Source organism: Emydura macquarii, unplaced genomic scaffold (assembly GCF_026122565.2).
Source record: "Emydura macquarii macquarii isolate MOO-44397 ecotype Brisbane River unplaced genomic scaffold, CSIRO-AGI_Emac_v2 contig_369, whole genome shotgun sequence".
In the NCBI taxonomy this organism is placed as follows: domain Eukaryota; kingdom Metazoa; phylum Chordata; order Testudines; family Chelidae; genus Emydura; species Emydura macquarii.
The window spans coordinates 12,967,220-12,985,410 of NW_027130506.1; the positions used below are offsets into that span (position 1 = coordinate 12,967,220).

An 18,191-nucleotide genomic window follows, 5' to 3' on the forward strand; every position below is an offset into this window, starting at 1 on the left:
AGTGAATGAAAGTACTACAGTGATATTCTTTTGGATCCTGTCATGTTTGTGCTTCCAGTGTTCATCTTCAGTATGGTTCTTGATATTAATTTGATTTGAGTTCTTCAGCTTCAACATAATCCAGTAGTTTTTGTAGAACATGTTTTGTTTTTAATATAATCCACGTACCAGCCAGTACAAGTCAGGAAGTACCAACAAAACACACATGGCCATTTACATTCAATCAAAGTAGTGTTAAAAGTTCAGTTTCCTACATCTTGTGTGTGTGTTTGTAGAGTATTTTTCACTAAAGAGGGTTTATTACCTTCAAAAGCTTGCTCCAGTTACTGTGACAAAACCGAATTGTGGAACCTGCTGTGATAGCAGCAGGCAGCTCAGTATAACATTGATTCTTCTTGTTTATTTGGTTATCAAATACATTTTTTTTTTCTTAAATTGCTTCTCATAATGTCAGTTATATTACACCTTTCTGGATAATGAAACAATGAACCAATCACTATAGGAGTACAATGATTTGCATTTTTATATAAATGACTTAATTAAAAAAACGTATACGTTAGCCAACAGTTGATACAATTGTTTTGAATCAGTGAAACACTATTATCTGAAAAATTCAGACGCCAATGATTTTATTTCACATCCAGGAAATACAGCTGTGCGTACTGTTTGAAAAATGTACCTGACACCCGCTTGCCTTCTCAGTGATTTAAAAAAAACAAAAGCATGCAGAGTTTCCCTTTTACAAGCCATGAAAACAAGGAGAGGGTGAGCAAATTGTGGAAAAGCAGCATAGAGGTACTACCTAGGACATTCACTGCTGGTTATGTTTCTGTTAGCCCTGGGTTCTTACAGGGGCTGGGATCCTATTGGCCCAGGGCTCACCTGCTCCTTGGCTCCTCTTCTTGCTGATCGTTCCTCTGGTACTCTATATTCCACTGTGTTCCTTTCCACTCAGTTGCATAGTTCAATCTGGTTTCCTAGTTAGTCTCTTGCTGATCTACTGCTCTCCACTGCTCATTGTGCTTGCTATTGCTTCAGGGTGTCAGCTACTTCCCACTGTCCACTCAGGCAAAGTCACATACTGTGGGTGAGGAATGTTAGCATTCTTATGTTCCTCTACTAAGTGTTGTGACCAGGAGCTACAACACAAGAATTCCTAAGACATTAAAATGCAGACAGTTAGTGTTACTCAGTCTATTTGCCTATTCTAAGTTTCCCTTCTCTTAGGCAAGCATGTGTGTGAATTTTTCAAGTCTTGATCCTGCATATTACAAACCGATCTCAGGGGTTCTTTTTGTAGTCAGTAGGCTCTCAGACTTTGTGTAAAAGAACATGTTCATATTTCAAAGGCATTTGAGCTATAATAGTTACATTAAATAATGAAGTTTCCCTGTGACTTTTTTATTTTATAAATAAAAGTAGTACCACAAATAGGCATTTCACAATTCTATTGCATTAAAAAACTTAATTTGTTGTAGGATTGGGGTAGAATGCCCTTTTCTGCCCCTCGTATATATTTAAACTTATTCTTTCTTGAGCATGGAATGGAACATAATTTTAATAGCTGCTTCTCTTCTGTCAGCTTCAGGTATAGTACTTTAGCAGTATAAATCAATGAGTTAATCTATGCTGGACAGATTTTAGTGTATTCATTTCTGATATGAAGGTAATTGGTGTTCAATCAGTCTTTAATTGCTTAAAAACATTCTTTACTCAAAACACTTGTCATGTTGGTGACTGAAAGGTTTCTTTTCAGACCAGCAACCATAGTAACATGTTAATAGTTTCTCATATGGAATTTACAATGGCTATGTATGCTATTTATATATCTTTTAGGATCACTTTTAAATCCTCCAACTGGGATATAGTATTAATGTGAAAATGCTGAGCATACTGACGTATCATCATTCTTGCGTGAACCACTCATTTTATTATAAAATTCAACCTAGGTCCATTGTCAGTAGCTTCTGCAAAATTAAGGTGATAAGAAATGAATTACTGAATATATTCAACATACTCAAGTATCAGCAATATATTTCTTCAAGCTGCTGCTTATACTACTTTGACTTCTGTTCAGTTTTTTTTATTTCTCATTGTGGTTCCCTGCCCTACAACATATCAAGTTACAATTCCTAAGTCTTGTTCTTTGAGCCATAAGTATTATGAAGGAAGGAATGTAGTGCTTTGGATTTTTTCAAGTCCTCTTTGATATCAAAGAATGACTTCGGGGGTGCATTTGCAATAGGGAATTCTCAGGATTTCATCTGGAATTGAAGACCACTCTGCATGGCCATCATTCATAATTTTCCTAAATAAAATTATTTGCCCTGAATATGCAGTTGCAAGTAGCACTGGGTTTGGCCCCAAATGCGCCTTGCTTTACTCGCATGTTTAGTTCAGCTGACTTCAATTTGCTTATCTTCATGAGGAAGACAAGCTAGATGCAAGTCTTGGTGGGGGGAAGAGGGAGAGAACTACCATACATGAGAAGTCTAAAGCAGTGGATGTAGTGATTGCAAAGTCTGATATTTAGGGATGAAATTTATTGGGACTGCCTGGAGTGGCTTCCTGGAATGACTGAAGCTTCATATGCTCTACATGCTTTGAGAAGATAGACCTCCTTATCTGTCTATGGTCTGGGATATTTTGAAGGGTGAGAAATCAAAGCAGCAGACTGAGTTAAGCCCTTTGGCTGAGCACAGAGACACTCTATGAATGCCACCCATGTTGACACCTACTCAGAACATGCTGTGGCTAACAGATACACTTTAATGGTTGGTTTGAAGAGATCTGCATGGTCAGCTTCAAAGAAGGATTCTTTGAAACACTAAGGCTTTAGTTCACTGATGTACCAAATACGTGGCACTGAGCTTTGACTTATCTGATGTGGTGTTACTTTTGCTGTAGAGACAACGTGTGTGTGTGTGTGTGTGTGTGTGTGTGTGTGTGTGTTTTGTGAACTTCAGGTTCTGGTACCCGACCTTCCTCAGAAGATTATTGGATGAAAATTAAATAACCTTGCAATTTTAACCAGATTCATTCATAAATGGGAACATCCCAAGAAAAGTAAGTTTCTTACTGTGGTAAGTGTTGATAAGAAACAGCCAAATAATTATCCTACACTACAGATACTCACTAGGTTGAACCATGGAGAGGGAAGAAGTATCAGCTTTGCAACAAAACAGACTATGCAGTGGTGATTCATAGATTCCAAGGCCAGAAGGGACCATTGTGATCATCTCAGCTGATCCCTTGTATAGCACAGGCCATAGAACCTTCCCAAAATATTTTCTAGGAATTATCTTTTAGGAAAACATCCAATCTCTATTTAAAAAAATGTCAGTGACGGAGAATCCTCTGACTCTTGGTAAGTTATTACAATAGTTAATTACTGTTAAAAATGTACACCTTATTTCCAGTTGGAATGTCTAACATCCATCTAGTGGATCGTGTTCTGTCTCTCTGCTAGATTTGAAGAGCTCCTTATTAACAATTTGTTCCACCTGTAGGTACTTGGACTATAATCAAGTCAGTCCTTAACCTTCTCTTTGTTAAGTTAATTAGATTGAGCTCTTAGAGTCTGTCATTGTAAATCATGTTTTTCTAATCCTTTAATCATTCTTGTGGCTTTTCTGTGAATCACCTCCAATTTATCGACATTCTTCTTGAATTGTGGGCACCAGTGCCAAATATAGAGGCAAACTAACCTCTCTGCTCCTACTTGATATTCCACATTTATGCATCCCACAATCACTTTTTTTTGCCAACAGTACCACACTGAAAGCTTATGTTCAGTTGTTTGTCCACCACAATCCCCAAATCATCTTTAGAATCATTGCTGCTTCTTCCAGTGATTGCATATGTTCGTTCCAGTGTAGGTGTGTGCTTGCCTCGTGCACAGTTGTTGGAGATTTTTTTCTTAGCAGTACCCATTGGTAATGCGTGAGTGCCCTTGGGTGCCTTGTGCCACTGCACACAGGAAAAAGGGGCCATGCTGCCCCTAAACCACCACTCAGTTCCTTCCTACCATCAGTTATTTGTTGGACCTGTGATCTTCATATCTTCCTTCCCTTAGTGTCTATAGTACCTGCAGTGTTCATTTTAGTCTTGTATAGTAGTTCTGTACCTAGTATTGTAAACTTATACCTATAACTATCTTTTTAGTGTGGGATTACCAGTGCCAGGTTGGGTACCAGCATTGGTACTGGCATTGGCCCCTCTCTCCTTGCTTCAAGGCCTGTTGTTCATGTAATGTGTGTCCATGCCAGAGAGTAACCCTCATCACAATTGCCTTAAGTGTCTGGCAAAGGTGCATTTGAGTGACAAATGTCACATCAGTAGGGAGTTCAAATCCTGTTAAAGAACAGGGCTGCCAGACTCAAGTGTCTGCTCATGGAGTCTTCGCATGGTCCACCATTGGAATTCACCCACTCTGAACATGTACCGAGCACTTCAGAGGTTGATAGGAGTGCTCCTTCACTTCAGACAGAGTCATCAGCCAGATTTGCATTGCGGGTGCCGAAGGACTTAGTACTGGGACCTTTTGAGAGGAAGGCAGAGTCCTCACAATGAGGCACAGATATGCCTTAAAAAGTCTCACCCACAGGAGCAACCTGTGAGCCAGGAAGGATTGCTGAATCCAGAACCCAGGAACGGTCCACTGATACCAATCCCCAAAACATTGACTTTTCTCTCGGTACCACAGATTCAAGAACACTTCTGGTGCCATCGACATCCAAGGCATTTGAGACAACTAGGGAGTTACTTGAATTGTCGGTATCGACTTCTCCTGTGATTCAAGAGTCTTGTATTGTACTGGAACCATGTGCTCCTGCAGTCCCAACTACAGCCCCACCGCGCTGATCAGTACTGACTGCTTGTACTTTTATGGTACTTCTGCGGAGGACTGAGTATGGAGGCAAGCCAGCAATGATTTTGCCAGTATCCCCTTCTCTAGACTCAGGGACCTACTTCCTGGAACCGACAAGTTCAGCTCCCTTGTCAGAGGAAACCGACTCCCCATGGGACTTGGAAATGGAGTCTCTTGTGTCCTGACCTGAGCTTGCCCAACATCTCCAGTGGAGTTCTTGTCTGCTGTGGTACGGTTCACAGCCTCAGCATTTTAAGAGTCAGTAGCCTTATCAGAATTGGGTTCCACCTTTATACCAGTGGCCCTTCTGGACCCTTTGAGGCTCTCCTCCACGATCTAGAACCTTTCTGTTGCCTTACTGCACCTCTGTGTCAACCAGGCACTGGCAGCATCTACAGAAAGGTCACTATTCTGCTTTTCACTTTGATTTGTCATAGCAGTTAATGGAATTTCTAGCTATAATCGGAGACATTTTTGCCTTGTCAGTGCTTAGATCCTTCATAGGATCTCATCTTGTTCATAGCTCTTCCATTGAAACCAGTGATGGGTGTACAAGGAATGCAGAATTGGCTCTTCTTTGCATACTTCTGTAAACAATGAGTACTTTTGTCTGAAATAAACAGTTGCTCTTATTTATTTATTAGATGATTGGCTAGGTTTAGCAGTGTCAAGTGAAAGCTTTCTGAACTAGAAGAGGGCAGATAAAACTGATGTTTCCTTTGGTGACCTACAGACGATACATGTTTGTTTGTTTGATCTTGCTTTCTTTAAATATTCTCTCTAGTGAATGTGTTTCCGTCGTAGACTAGTTTAGCCAATGATATGAAACAGGGTCTTCCTGTGGTTATACTAAGGCCCCAATCCTGCAAAGACTTACTCCATATAGTTACGCACATAGTTATGTGTAGGCTGATTTGAATTCAGTAGCTTAACCTTTCTGCTAACATTAAAACTGTGAAAAGAGATCTAAGGCCTGTCTATTCTGAGGAAACTTTCTAACATGTTTAAAACTGTTTCAGATAATGTGATTTTAAAATTGGCTAGAACTAGTGTAGACCTGGTTTACTTGGCTTTCAGCAGCTTGATCTATTTTTATTGAACCAGTTTCAAGGTGATCTGAAGAATAAGATGGTCTTGAAACCAGTTGGATGAAAAAATAAGTGGGTCTGGATGTCTTAAATCAAGGAGAAGGTATCAGGACGGTCATGACACTAATCTAATATCTTTACTAAAACTAACTCAAGTCCCATATTTCAACACTTTCAAACAATAAACACTTCATCCTACTATAGCATTTTCTATCCATTGATCCCAAAGCTGATCTGAGTAAGATGTAATTCATTCATATATATATAATATAGGGATTTCACTTGCGTATTAATTGTAAAGTGCTTTTGGGTCAGTGGACAGAAGATACACAAAAATACTTTTTTTTTTTTTTTTTTTTTTTTTTTATCTGAGGTGTTGAAATGTTGGACTGGACCAGTTAATAGATTTTTAATTTTTACTCAAAATTACTGTTTCTTCATGACTTCCTTATGCTGTTGACTGATGCTCTTGACTTTCCTATTCTCTCGTGTCCATTTTAGGTTGTTCAGTCAGGTCAGTTGTTATAATTTGTCAATAGACTTTCAGTCATTTCCTTCTGGAAGCTCTGAATTCACACTAGTTAAAAAAAACAAAACAAAAACACTAGTCTTGCTGACTTTTTACATTATATAAAGTGGTTAAGTTTTGTGCAGTAGATGTTTGTTGAAGAGTCTTTGTATTTTGTGGTCATGGTAGCTGTCATTTGAAAAATAATAACGTGGTTCCTTGTCTTTCTATTTTCCAGGCTTGCAGATCCAAAACTTGTTTTCTCAATTATTTTTGTTGCTCATAATAGAGTTGTAAGCACAACACCAGTAGTTTTAGAAAACCTAGACATAACTCTCTTGTGGAGTTCATGCTGATTCATATCTCACCACTTGCATTCAGCATCTCCTTAAGCCTAAAGACTCTTTCTGGTAACTAAGATGAATACAAAACGCATGCACATGTGGTTGTTGAACAAATGTTTGTACAAAAACTTCAGTTTATTGCTGTAAGTACATCCTTTTTAGATTAGAAGACACATTTAGCTCTCACTCTTGCATCTGTCATGTTGAAAAAAGAGTCATCATAATACTAGGGGTAGTTCTCTCATAGGAAGATTAATTCTACCTTGAGATTAAAGTGAAACAAGTCTACTTTGCCATTATCTAATGTATTCAATAATGTTATATTGTGTCATGGGTTAATCTGTAAGCAATCATTGCTTAGCCTTCTCTGCTATGGATTAAAAAAAACCCACATAATTACTTCATTCAACTGAATTCCTAGACTAGTTCAAATGCAACATCTATGGCCTGAGAGCATGGGTTTTTAATCCTTGGCATTATCAAAAACCTTAATCACATATTCATTTATTATTTCTGAACAAGGAGACTGCACTGGACACAAAGACGAGTAGTAAAGAATGTAATCTAGGGATTAGGGAAAGGAAAATCTGCCTATCTGTTCGACCTTGAAAATCTGATTGGATTTCCTCTTTGGTCTGGCGTTGTTTTCCCCAATTAAGTAAAGCTTGATATACATAAGTGATATTTGTCAAATGAGTTTTGAAAATATTATGAGTGTATACTCTGATTCTAAAACTTTTGGAGTTCATGCTTTCCTGAAAGAGGGTTGGGAGTGGGACGAAATGACCAGAAAGAGAAGAAAAGATAGAGGTAAAAATAAACTGGCATGCATAATAAAAAGCTTTTGTGTGTTTCTTCAATGATACAACAGATAACAGGACATTCTTTTATTTAATGCTTTTTCAGAATCAGATTCAATTTTATGACGTTGGTATGAACTAGCACAACTCTTGGAACAGCAATTTATTATTATTCTGTTAAAATAGAGCAATAGGAGAAGTCTCTTCTGGTTTGTTCTTAGTACTAAAATGGTGGCTATTGGGGGAAGGTTTGCTATTACTGGAAGAAATATTCATTTTAGGGTGGAAAAACGGACTATGGCAATCTAAAAGAACATCTGGTATTTACAAGCCAGATATATGTGACCCTTTAAGGATTTAAAGAATGATTTTATTAAGGCTAAGAAAAATTTTAAAAAACATTGGGAAAGCAGGGCAGGTAAGAGATCAAATTGCTAGTCAGTAAAATGTAGATGGATATGCCCTGCTCCGGACAGAGAGACTAATATTCAGATGAATCAATGGATTTATTGTCACTTGTCTGTGACAGATCATGATTCGTTAAATCAAAATATGTATCCTTAGTGAATGAATACAATATCTTAAGGATATCTGTTTTTTAGCACTTTATGTTCCAGATAATGAGTATAAAAATATGCAACTTAAAGCTAAATTAGAAATTTAAAATATTTGAAGAAAGTAGAGCAAATGATATAAATTACATGTCAGTGAATATTAAGTGGATTGATGTAATTGAAGTGAGGTACTTAAGAATATTGAGTTCACATATAGTCTTCATTACACTTAAATTTGTAGAGTAAAATCTCATTTTAAGAAAATAACCATCTTTTACGCAGTGCTCGTGATGGATGGTAGGTAGGGAACTAATCCCACTATCTATTGAATATCAAAGATCGGCGTTGTGGGAGCTTTCATTTTAACTATCATCCAATGTATCTTAATTCTGTAATCGGCCACACTGAGTCCTGAGCATCTCTTGGTAAGATTGCTGATTGTATTCAGTTGTGTAATTTTATTTGCCCCCAGTGTACATAAAAAGCCTAGGGTGAGCGACCATTCATTGCAAAAGCAGATTTTCAAGTTTTGCAAGTCCTTCCTGTTTTGGTTTTGAACTAGTTAAATTTGCTTTTTGCCCTGGGAAAAGAGCAATAAATCTCATGTCATTTGTTCAATTGGGTGCAACAGTGCATAACTTCAGCTTTAATTAGTAGAAGAAAACCAACCTCTGTTTTTATTTGTTTATATGCTGAGATTTTTTTAATGTCAAGAAAAACATGACTGTTTATAGGTTGCTTACCTTCAGAGATAAACAATGTCAGATAAATTTAGGTTTACTATAAAAGAAATGAGTCTATTAATTGAAGTATTTCTTTGAATGTGTTTTTGTTACATATAATGAATCTATTTATTAATACATTAGTTTCATAATCAGAAGTCCCGGTAAATTTGATTTACTCCTATGCAGTGCATGCCCAGAAGACTCAATGTTTTGAGTGATGCTTTTATCTCAGTGAAACAAAAAAACAAGTAAAAGTGTATATTGTACACCTTTTATTTTACTTAACATCTTGAAGCAATTTCTAGTAACTTATTTTTAGGCAAAGGAGGGGAAATAATCAAATCTAAGGTTTATGTATTATTTCTATTGTAGTTAGTCTGTTTCAATAACAGACAGTAAATACATATGCAGAATATTTTATTACAAACATTTAACATGCAGCATGTTGTGATCTCTTTCATGAGATATATCAGGAAAATGGGACCAATGTTGAATAACTGAAGTTGTTTAAATAGTAAGAAAGCTTTGGGTTTGAGCCTGCAGTGTATATATCTTTAGTACTTTTTTTTTATGCTGCCACTAACACAAATATGCCACACATTTCCTCCCACTTTTTACATCTTAAATATTGCAGAATTTATTTTAAATGAGTAAACAGCCTCTTTAAAAGATATGTAATATCAACCTTATTACCTGAGGGAGATATAATGTGGATGCTTATAATTAAGTTTACCTAGCTTGGAGCAAGGGCATTATAGTTAGTTTAATATTGCTTTAGAGAGTACTACACTCCAAGTGTGAATCTGAAGATCAAAAGCTGTAAAAAACAAAAGTTTTATAACTTTAAATGGGTCATTGAACTTGAATCTTCCTGTAAACTACATTTGAGTGTTGTGTATGCACCATCTAGTTAATTTCATGTAAAAGTAAATTTCAAGGTAACTTTATATCTGCCTCTGACTCAGTTGCCAAAATGTACTAAGTCTTTACAAGTAAAGAGGTGGCTGACAAAGATGTCCGTGACATCTAAATATAGTTTTGTTTTGTTTTGTGTTTTGTTTTTTTGCATTTATTAACATTTTGGCTAATAAAGTAAATTTTAAACTTTAGAAGTACACCCTACCATAAATTTTTGCCTTTATTTGTGAATCAGGTTTTATTTGTTGAATATGTAGGGCCATGATAAGAAATTAACATAGATAAGAAGCATAATTTTATTCATTTCCTCCTTTGTGTGTTTTTGTAATGTGAAAGTGTGTTCTAAAAAAGCAGAGTGAAATTTCAGTAGTAAGGAAAAATGTGAGTTGATCAATAAAATTTGAGGGACAGCTAAAATAGATTAAAGTGATGAACAAGAATAACTCTATATTCATTAAAATCTATTACTAATGATTTGAAGCTGCCTGTTTTCCAGTCAGAATAGATTTATTGTGCTAGTCTTAGTTCCTTTTAAATTTTTTTCTGTTAGCAGTGAAGAAGACCAATGACGCCAAACAAATTAGTCGGTGGGAGTGTAACTTGAAGACACACTGGTCCTCATAGTAGTTTTTTTTTTGTAATAATTCAGAGTTTTGTATTTACCCAAAGCAAAAATGTGGAGAATAAATAAAATCCTGATCCTGCACAACTGATGTCATTAGAAGTGTTGCTATTTAATTCGGCTGGTGTAGGATCAAGCCTATACAACCTTTAACAGGTCTTCCAATAAATGTTATTCCTATTGACAGACAAAAGTTATGGTAATGTCCATCAGTTCGTAGGGGTTAATTGACAAAGGCCCCTGATCCTTTAATATGACATCATGGGGGAGGAGGGACACTATGCCTGCATGGAACACTTCTAAATTCAGTTGGGCTCTTTGTTGGCACAGGGCTCCGTATCCACTTAACATATTGGAGGATAAGGGTTGAGGTCCCTAGTACTGCAAAGATTTAAATACACACATAAGTTTACATTTCATTTTAAAGGAGACTGTGTGGATTGGATGCTGCATTTTGTCATTTGCACAATAAAAATTCTAAAATGATATGAGAAATATAGTGAGAAACGATAGATATGGATGCTGAAATAACGTTCTCAGGATGTTGAAAAGCATGAAGAGTGAGTGTGATTCTAACGATCATCCCCAGGAATATTCTTATCTGTACTTCAATCCCAGACTTTTGGACTTGGCTTGTGGTTATTTGTTTGGAATTCTGTAGCTTTAAAAATTGGAAAGAAAAATTGGATGTTAACAGTAGTATTTGACATCCACTTAAACAAATATGCAGTGAAGGAGTATAACTCACATTTTAACAGGAGCTGTAATAAATGTTCTCTTAATTATGATGGGAATAGGCCTCTTCTGGTTAGAGCGGAGCACCCCCCCTTCATCACTAGCCCCAGCCAGGAACTGACTAGTTAAGGATCTGCAGCTCCTTTTAGCTGAGCCTGCTGGGCTCTGATTGGCTGCTTCCACAAGGCCTCTTTAGGCAGACCTGAAGAATCTACCTTTTGCCTCTCCTTTTCTAGTGTGGAGTGTAGTAGGACCACAGAGCCTCCGGCAGGAATCCACCAAGGTCCAGGTACCCCCCAATCACACACACATTTTAAAAAATTTAAAGTTTCTTAAAGAATGTTTAAAGCAACAGTTTTGTGCTTAAGCTACAAGATTTAAGGTTTTTGTTAATAATTCAAGGGTTTTATAAAATTGAATACAAATAGAAATGCTTTCATGAACTCTTGAATTTTTATTTAAAACTTTCTCTTGAAGTTTTGGAAACCCAAACACCCAGTGGCATGGGGCTATAGCAGGAGAACCCCATAAAAAGATAGAACAGACATTTCATTGTCCAGGCTGAGTAAACTATAAAAATTATAAAAAGTAAGTCTCATGAATGATTCAAAGTATAGTATAAAATGATAGTTTTTTAAATTTCAGTTGTAGTCCAAAGTGCTGAGAGTAACAGATAAGGTAATTATTTAAATTACTTTGACTTAAATTTGTAGCTGTAAATTGCATCCTAGGAAAGAATTCAAACTATTTTACAAGTTACACCGTGGCTTTGACACAGAAGTTATTCATCTGCTTGGGATCACAATATCAAGTTTTTAAAAAAAAAATCACTAACAGATTTTTGTACTTTTTTTCTTTACAGAAATTGAGAAATTCCAAAAAGGAGAAGGAAAGGAAGAAGAAAAGTATATTGACGTAGTGATAAATAAAAATATGAAGCTGGGGCAGAAAGTATTAATTCCAGTAAAACAATTCCCTAAGGTAAGTTAATTTATCAGTAATTTTAAATCTGGTTACTTTTAAGAAAGGGATAGGAAAGTGTATCTCGTTGTCTTAAGCAACAAAAGATTTTCCCTGAACCTTGGATAGTATTACATACTATTGTTCATTCTAGTCTATAATTTATTATATGTAGTTCTTACACTGGCATCCTCACCATACTGCTCCAGAGCTGTTTTCTCTGAACTGTAGGGGTATTTTCCAAGTTAATTTATAAAAAGCTATGTCTATCTGTGCGAAGGGAAGACCTCTTGTAGCCTTCATTTCAGGCAGTAGAAAAAGGAAATAATTTGTGTTCGTAATATATTGAAACTAACAAACATAACCAAAGCATCCAAGATATTGCAGCTGCTCCGTAAACTCTTAAAAATGTTTACAGTGACTTTAATCCATAGATCCCAAAGCAATTTTCAAAAGTAGGTAAGCATTATTATAACATTTTTTTTACGGGTGGGGAAACAAAGGGCACAAAAAGTTTGTGACTTGCCTAAGGTTGCACAATGAATAGGTGGCAGAGCTGGGATTAGACTCCCGGTCCTGTACAGTACCCTTTGGGTATTGTTACTTGGATGATTAATAAAACAGTGCTAATAGATTGATTATAAAATCAAACAAATGTAGAGCTGGAGGAGTTTTGGAGAGGTCCAACTATACCTTGATCATTCCTGACAAGTGTTTGTCTAACCTATTCTTAAAAACCTTCAATAACAGGGAAGCCCATTCTAGTGCTTTAACAATTCATATGATTAGAAAGTTTTTCCTAATATGTAACCTAAATGTCCCTTACTGAAGACTAAACCAATTACTGCTTGTCCTACTTTCTGTCGACATGGAGAACAATTGATCTCTGTCCTCTTTATAACAGCTCTTAACATATTTGAAAACTTATCAGGTTTCCCATATGTCATCTTTTCTGAAGACTAAACATGCCCATTTTTTAACCTTTCCTCATAGAACAGGTTTTCTAAACCATGTATCATTTCTGTTGCTCTCTTCTGGATTCTCTAGTTTATCTAAATCTTACTAGAAGTGAGGTGCGCAAAGTGAGATACCATTCTCTAGCTGAGGCCTTAGTAGTGCTGAGAAGGGCAGGACAGTTACTTCCCAGAATATTTGCCTTTTTGCAACTGCATCACATTTGTGATCCACTATAACCCTCTGATCCTTTTCAGCTGGCTAACCAGTTATTCCCCATTTTGTATTTGTGTATTTGATTTTTTTTCTTCTGAAGTATAGTACTTTGCACTATGGACAGTATATATTGGTTTTACTTGAAAGAGTTGTCTTTGCTATTAAGATGTCCAGATGTGGTTAAAACTACTAAATCCTAGGGACTGTCTGCTGATAAAATAAGGTTATGTCTGTACAGAGAGAGAGTGCCTAGCAAACTGAGGTGTAAATCTACAGTGCTCTAGCATGCTGTGCAGGATCAGGTCATGTGGGCCTTGCTACTGCACGCTAAAAGCTCTGTAGTGCAGTTTGATCTGTTCCAGCTTGCTTCGCACTAACATTCTGTATAGAAAAGGCCTAAGTGATTTTGTCCTTGCTGCATGAAATCCCTTCTCCATTGTTGTGTATTGCTTATTGTACACATTATTTTTCTTAGTCACTTTTTCTGTTTGTGCTGATATTTGTATGAAGTAGAAAGTTGTCAGTGATTTATATTTATTATGGATTCTGATCTTTGGTGATTGTCTTCATTATGAATGCAGATAAAATACAGAATGCCATTTTGTTACCAGATCTAACTTTTTAAGTAGCCTGCTGAGAGAACAATTGCTTGGAGAATCTGTGATTAATGGTTTATGCCAGTGAGTGCCTAAAATAGAGATGTTTCTGCTCAGAATAATTGAGCATGAAAGTTTCAAGTCAACGTTGTATAAAAAGTAATATAGTCCTGCCAACAATTGTAACAACAAAACTTTCGCACTGCTGTCAGTTAATAGACCGAGCAAGAGAAAACTGCCAGTAGCTGCCCTTCTGGAGCTGTAAAGAAAGCAGGTTCCACTTTGGGGCAAATTATTTGGTTATTTAAACTATATTTCTATTCCCTAACTAATCCTTTTCATGCTTCAATTCGTACAATATTGCTGAAGAGTGTTCTGTCCACACTTCATTTACTAACTCGCCGTCTCTCATTATTAACATGTTCTAAATTATGAAGGCCAGCTCTACATTACAGAATTAGGTCCATGTAAGGCATCTTATGTTAACCTAATTGTGTCAGTGTCTACTCTACAGCCTTGCTCCCTCTACTGTAAGTGCCCTACTACCTGACCTAATAATTCCACCTTCCTCAGAGACTTAGGGCTTATGCTGGTGTAGTTATGGCGATGCAGTGTCCCTGTAGACACTGCCGGTTACTTACCTTGTCTGTCGTTCTTGTCAATTTCACAGCTACATGTTGGAGCCATGAAATTGACAAGAAAGCCTGGTTCACAGTTTGGGATGTCACAATGGGGCAGATGGGTGTGGGGAGAAGGTTTCCAGCTAGAGCCTAGCTGTTCCCCGGGTCCCTGCTCTGAGCCTGGGCTCCCTGCTCCAAGGAGTTGGGGGGCTGCTGGGCTCCTGGCAGAGTATTGTGCACGTGGCTGAGAGCCTGGGCTTTCAGTCCCTCACACTGCCCCTCTTAAGTCGGTGGAAGCACTCCTGGTGAGGACATGCACCGCCGACAGAGGGTAGTGTGGACAGTATTGTGGTGATTTAAGTTTGTAGTGTAGACATGCCAGCAGTCTGTTTGTTTTAGCAAAAGGAGGAGCTGCATAGGGCCAAAAGTATCCTTCAAGCAGCATTCTAATGTTGCTCAGGACATTACTCAATCAAAACAGAATAAATGTTGCCATGTGCAGCCATTTGCACAGTCTCCAGCTGACAGTATAGCAATCCAGGGCTAGATTCACAAAGGGACTTAGAAGTTAGACACTGTGATGCCTAGGTGCCTAAAAGGTCACTGGGATTCCCAAAGCCTGAGTTAGGTGCTTAGGTTTATTATACAATGAATGGAGGAAGATAGGCACCTAAGAATGGGATTCACAAAAGTCAGCACACTAAGTGGCTCCCCACCTAAGCTAGCCAATGTAAGATGCTAAGGATAGGAATGTGTCCTGATCCCTGCCCCTCTCAGGCGGTTTGATGCCTAGGTCTGGGCTGCAGGGAGGCGCCTAACTCTGCTTGGGATTGTGAGCTGTGAACCATTTATTGGAATTAGATGTGGTAGGTGTTTCTTGTAAGAAGCCTTGGGCAGAGGTGGAAAAGGATTTACCTTATAACTTTTAGCTCAGGGGTTGTGGTATTTACCAGGGATCTGGGAGATTGTTTCAAGTTCCCCCTCCACCTGAGGGGGAGAGGAGATTTGCACAAAGATCTGCTATGTCTTAGGTGAGTACTCTAACTACTGGGCTATGAGATATTCTGGTGTCTCCCTCAGTCTGGCCTGTTGTTGGAGCAAGGGGACTGGATCCTGTGTCTTCCATATACAGTCATTCTCATGCATGCTGTCCCTCTGGCCTAATGATTCATTAATTATTTATCCAAAGTAGAACAGCTTCAGCAGGAGAGATTGAGGGAGGGTGGCAGAGCAGTGAAGTCCTCCTCTAGAGCTGAGATGTAGGCGTCTATGAAAACAAGACACAAGTCATCCTATATTAGACTTGGCTCTGGCTCCCCAGTCAAAGGGTAACCAGTGGTGTAAGGCCTCTGTATTAACTGTGAAATGCCTGTGGTAGTAGCTAAATCTGTAGCTCATATTTCCTCTGACATGAACTCTTTTTGGTACTGACACTCTCAGTGGAATCTGACACTGGTACCAAGCTCCTTGGTGTCGTCATCACAGTCCCAAATGTAGGAACTGTGACATTGGTACCAACTCCTTCCCAGATAGAAGAGTTGTAAGGGCATCCTGGTGCACCAGAAAAAGTAGCCCTGCTGCTGCAGGGCATATACTCTTTTTCACCTTGTGTCTTTACAGATAAATAGTTCCCTCCTGTTCATTCCCCTTCTGCTCTGTGGTTATTAGAGAGAAACTTAGGACACTGTTCTCTGAGTAAAGGCATGGGTCTCACAAAGAACAGGCCCCTTTAGTATTCTCCCCTGGATCCACCAGTTCTGTATTCAGATGGCTATCAGTCATGTCCCTAATAGGCAACTGGGAGTATACCGTCCTGGTCCTACAAATGACCAAATTCACTCCTGCCCCTTTATAGGGTTAGATATATACCTCTTAGGGGTAGGATGTCTTCCCAACTAGTTCAGTTGGTATGGTAGTCACTGACCCTAAAACAGGAGAATGAGCAATGCGGATCACCCCACTGTTGTGGAAGAACAATTCATCCTGGCTGCAATTTTGTCCTCCCCAATGAGGTGGTGACTCCCTCTGTGCCTTGTCCAGTGGACAACTTTAAGACGTTCTGAGTTTTGTTGAAATCTATGGCTCAGATTCTTGACATCCTGCAGGAGGTAGTGCAAGAGAAGTTGTGCAAGCTGTTAGACATTCTTAGTTCTTTTCATACCTGGCATACTTGTCTGTTAATGATTAATGAGGGATTGTTAAAACCTGAAAGGAATGTGGAAGACCAGTATCAATATTCGCCACCCTTGGAAGAGCAGATAGATGTACAAAGTGCCACGCAAAAGCTTTGGATACCTTTGTTCACATCTGATGCCAGAGTTGCTCATCATAGATAGTGCGTGAGAAGAACTGATTGCCCAAACTTTTCTGCAGGTAGCTTTGGAAATGTCTGATGCCACAGATGTGGCTATGGTGAAGATTCTTCTGGCTCCAGTTAGACTCATAAATTTTTAAGGCCAGAAGGGACCATTGTGTTCATTTAGTCTGACCTCGTGCACATCATAGGCCACAGAACCTCATCCTCCGACTCCTGTTATAGACCCATAACCTCTGACTGAGTTACTGAAGTTCTCAAATCATGATTTAAAGACTTCAAGTTAGAGAATCCACAATTTGCTGTAGTTCGAACCAGTATGTGATCCATGCCCTATGCTGCAGAGGAAGGTGAGAACTCCTCTGGGTCTTTGCCAGTCTGACCTATGGGAAAATTCCTTCTCCATCCCAAATATGGCTGTCAGGTCTTACACACATGCTGAGGGTGTAAGACCTATCAGCCAGACGCCTGGGAAAGAATTCACCTAGTAACTCAAATCCCTCCCTATCTCCAGCCATTGGAGATATTTGCTACTTGCAGTCACAAATGTGCCATTTTACACAGTTCAATCATTCTTTTTCCCCCTCCATAAACTTATCAAGCTCAGTCTTGAAACCAGTTAGGTTTTTTGCCTCCACAGCTCCCCTTGGACTTCACTCCTCTGATGGTTAGAAACTTTCAACTAATTTCAAGCCTAAACTTGTTGAAGGTCAATTTATATCCATTTGTCCTTGTTCTTGTGCTAACCTTGGCCTGAGTTGCCAGAGGTACTCAAGGAGGTCTGACTGTTGCATACTAGAGGGTGGTTGTGACCCCTTTAGCTCCAAGGCCAATGAGGCCATTGATTTGTTAAGACTGTAGGGCTATCTTGTGCTCTCTGGGCTTACACACCCAAAGAGAAAGCAAGTCAGACCTCAGAGCTCCTTCATGCCTTAGCCCTATAAACCTGTAGCCTGCCAAGGACATTGGAACCACTGCGGAAGAAGAAATTTCAGTGCAGATGACCCCCTGCTATTTTCATAGTTGCTGTGCAACTGTATGTATGTATGCATGTTCTGTGTCTTTCACTTTGGTGTGGGTTTGACCATAGTTAAGAGCCTGGCAGAGCCAATGAGGGATCTAGAACTGCTCTCCCTCTTCTTTTGGCAACTGTTTTGCCATTTTCTGGGAGTCCTTGGCTAGCATCCACAAGGATCAGTGCATCTCAATTTGTCAGCAAAGAATATTGTATAAAGTTCCAGGCCCTTCCTACTCCCCACCTTCCATCCTCATCCCTTCTCAGGGATCTTTCTTGCTAGACACCGTTGAAAGAGGATTTGGACTGCCTTCTGCAACTCAGAGCAATGGAGGTGATACTTTTAGATTTC

At 38.5% G+C, this 18,191-nt stretch overlaps 1 protein-coding gene across 8 annotated transcripts in view; it reads left to right on the forward strand.

Moving 5' to 3' along the window:
* Positions 1-18,191, forward strand: part of KHDRBS3 (KH RNA binding domain containing, signal transduction associated 3) — a 205,970-nt gene that overhangs the window by 56,115 nt on the left and 131,664 nt on the right. For all 8 annotated transcript variants that reach the window (XR_010916904.1, XM_067531684.1, XM_067531676.1 and 5 more), the window contains one exon: positions 12,027-12,145. Coding sequence is in view for 7 of the 8 variants with exons in the window: in XM_067531684.1 (XP_067387785.1) it covers positions 12,027-12,145 (119 nt within the window). In the remaining variant the exon portion in view is untranslated. The remainder of the gene's footprint in view (positions 1-12,026; positions 12,146-18,191) is intronic.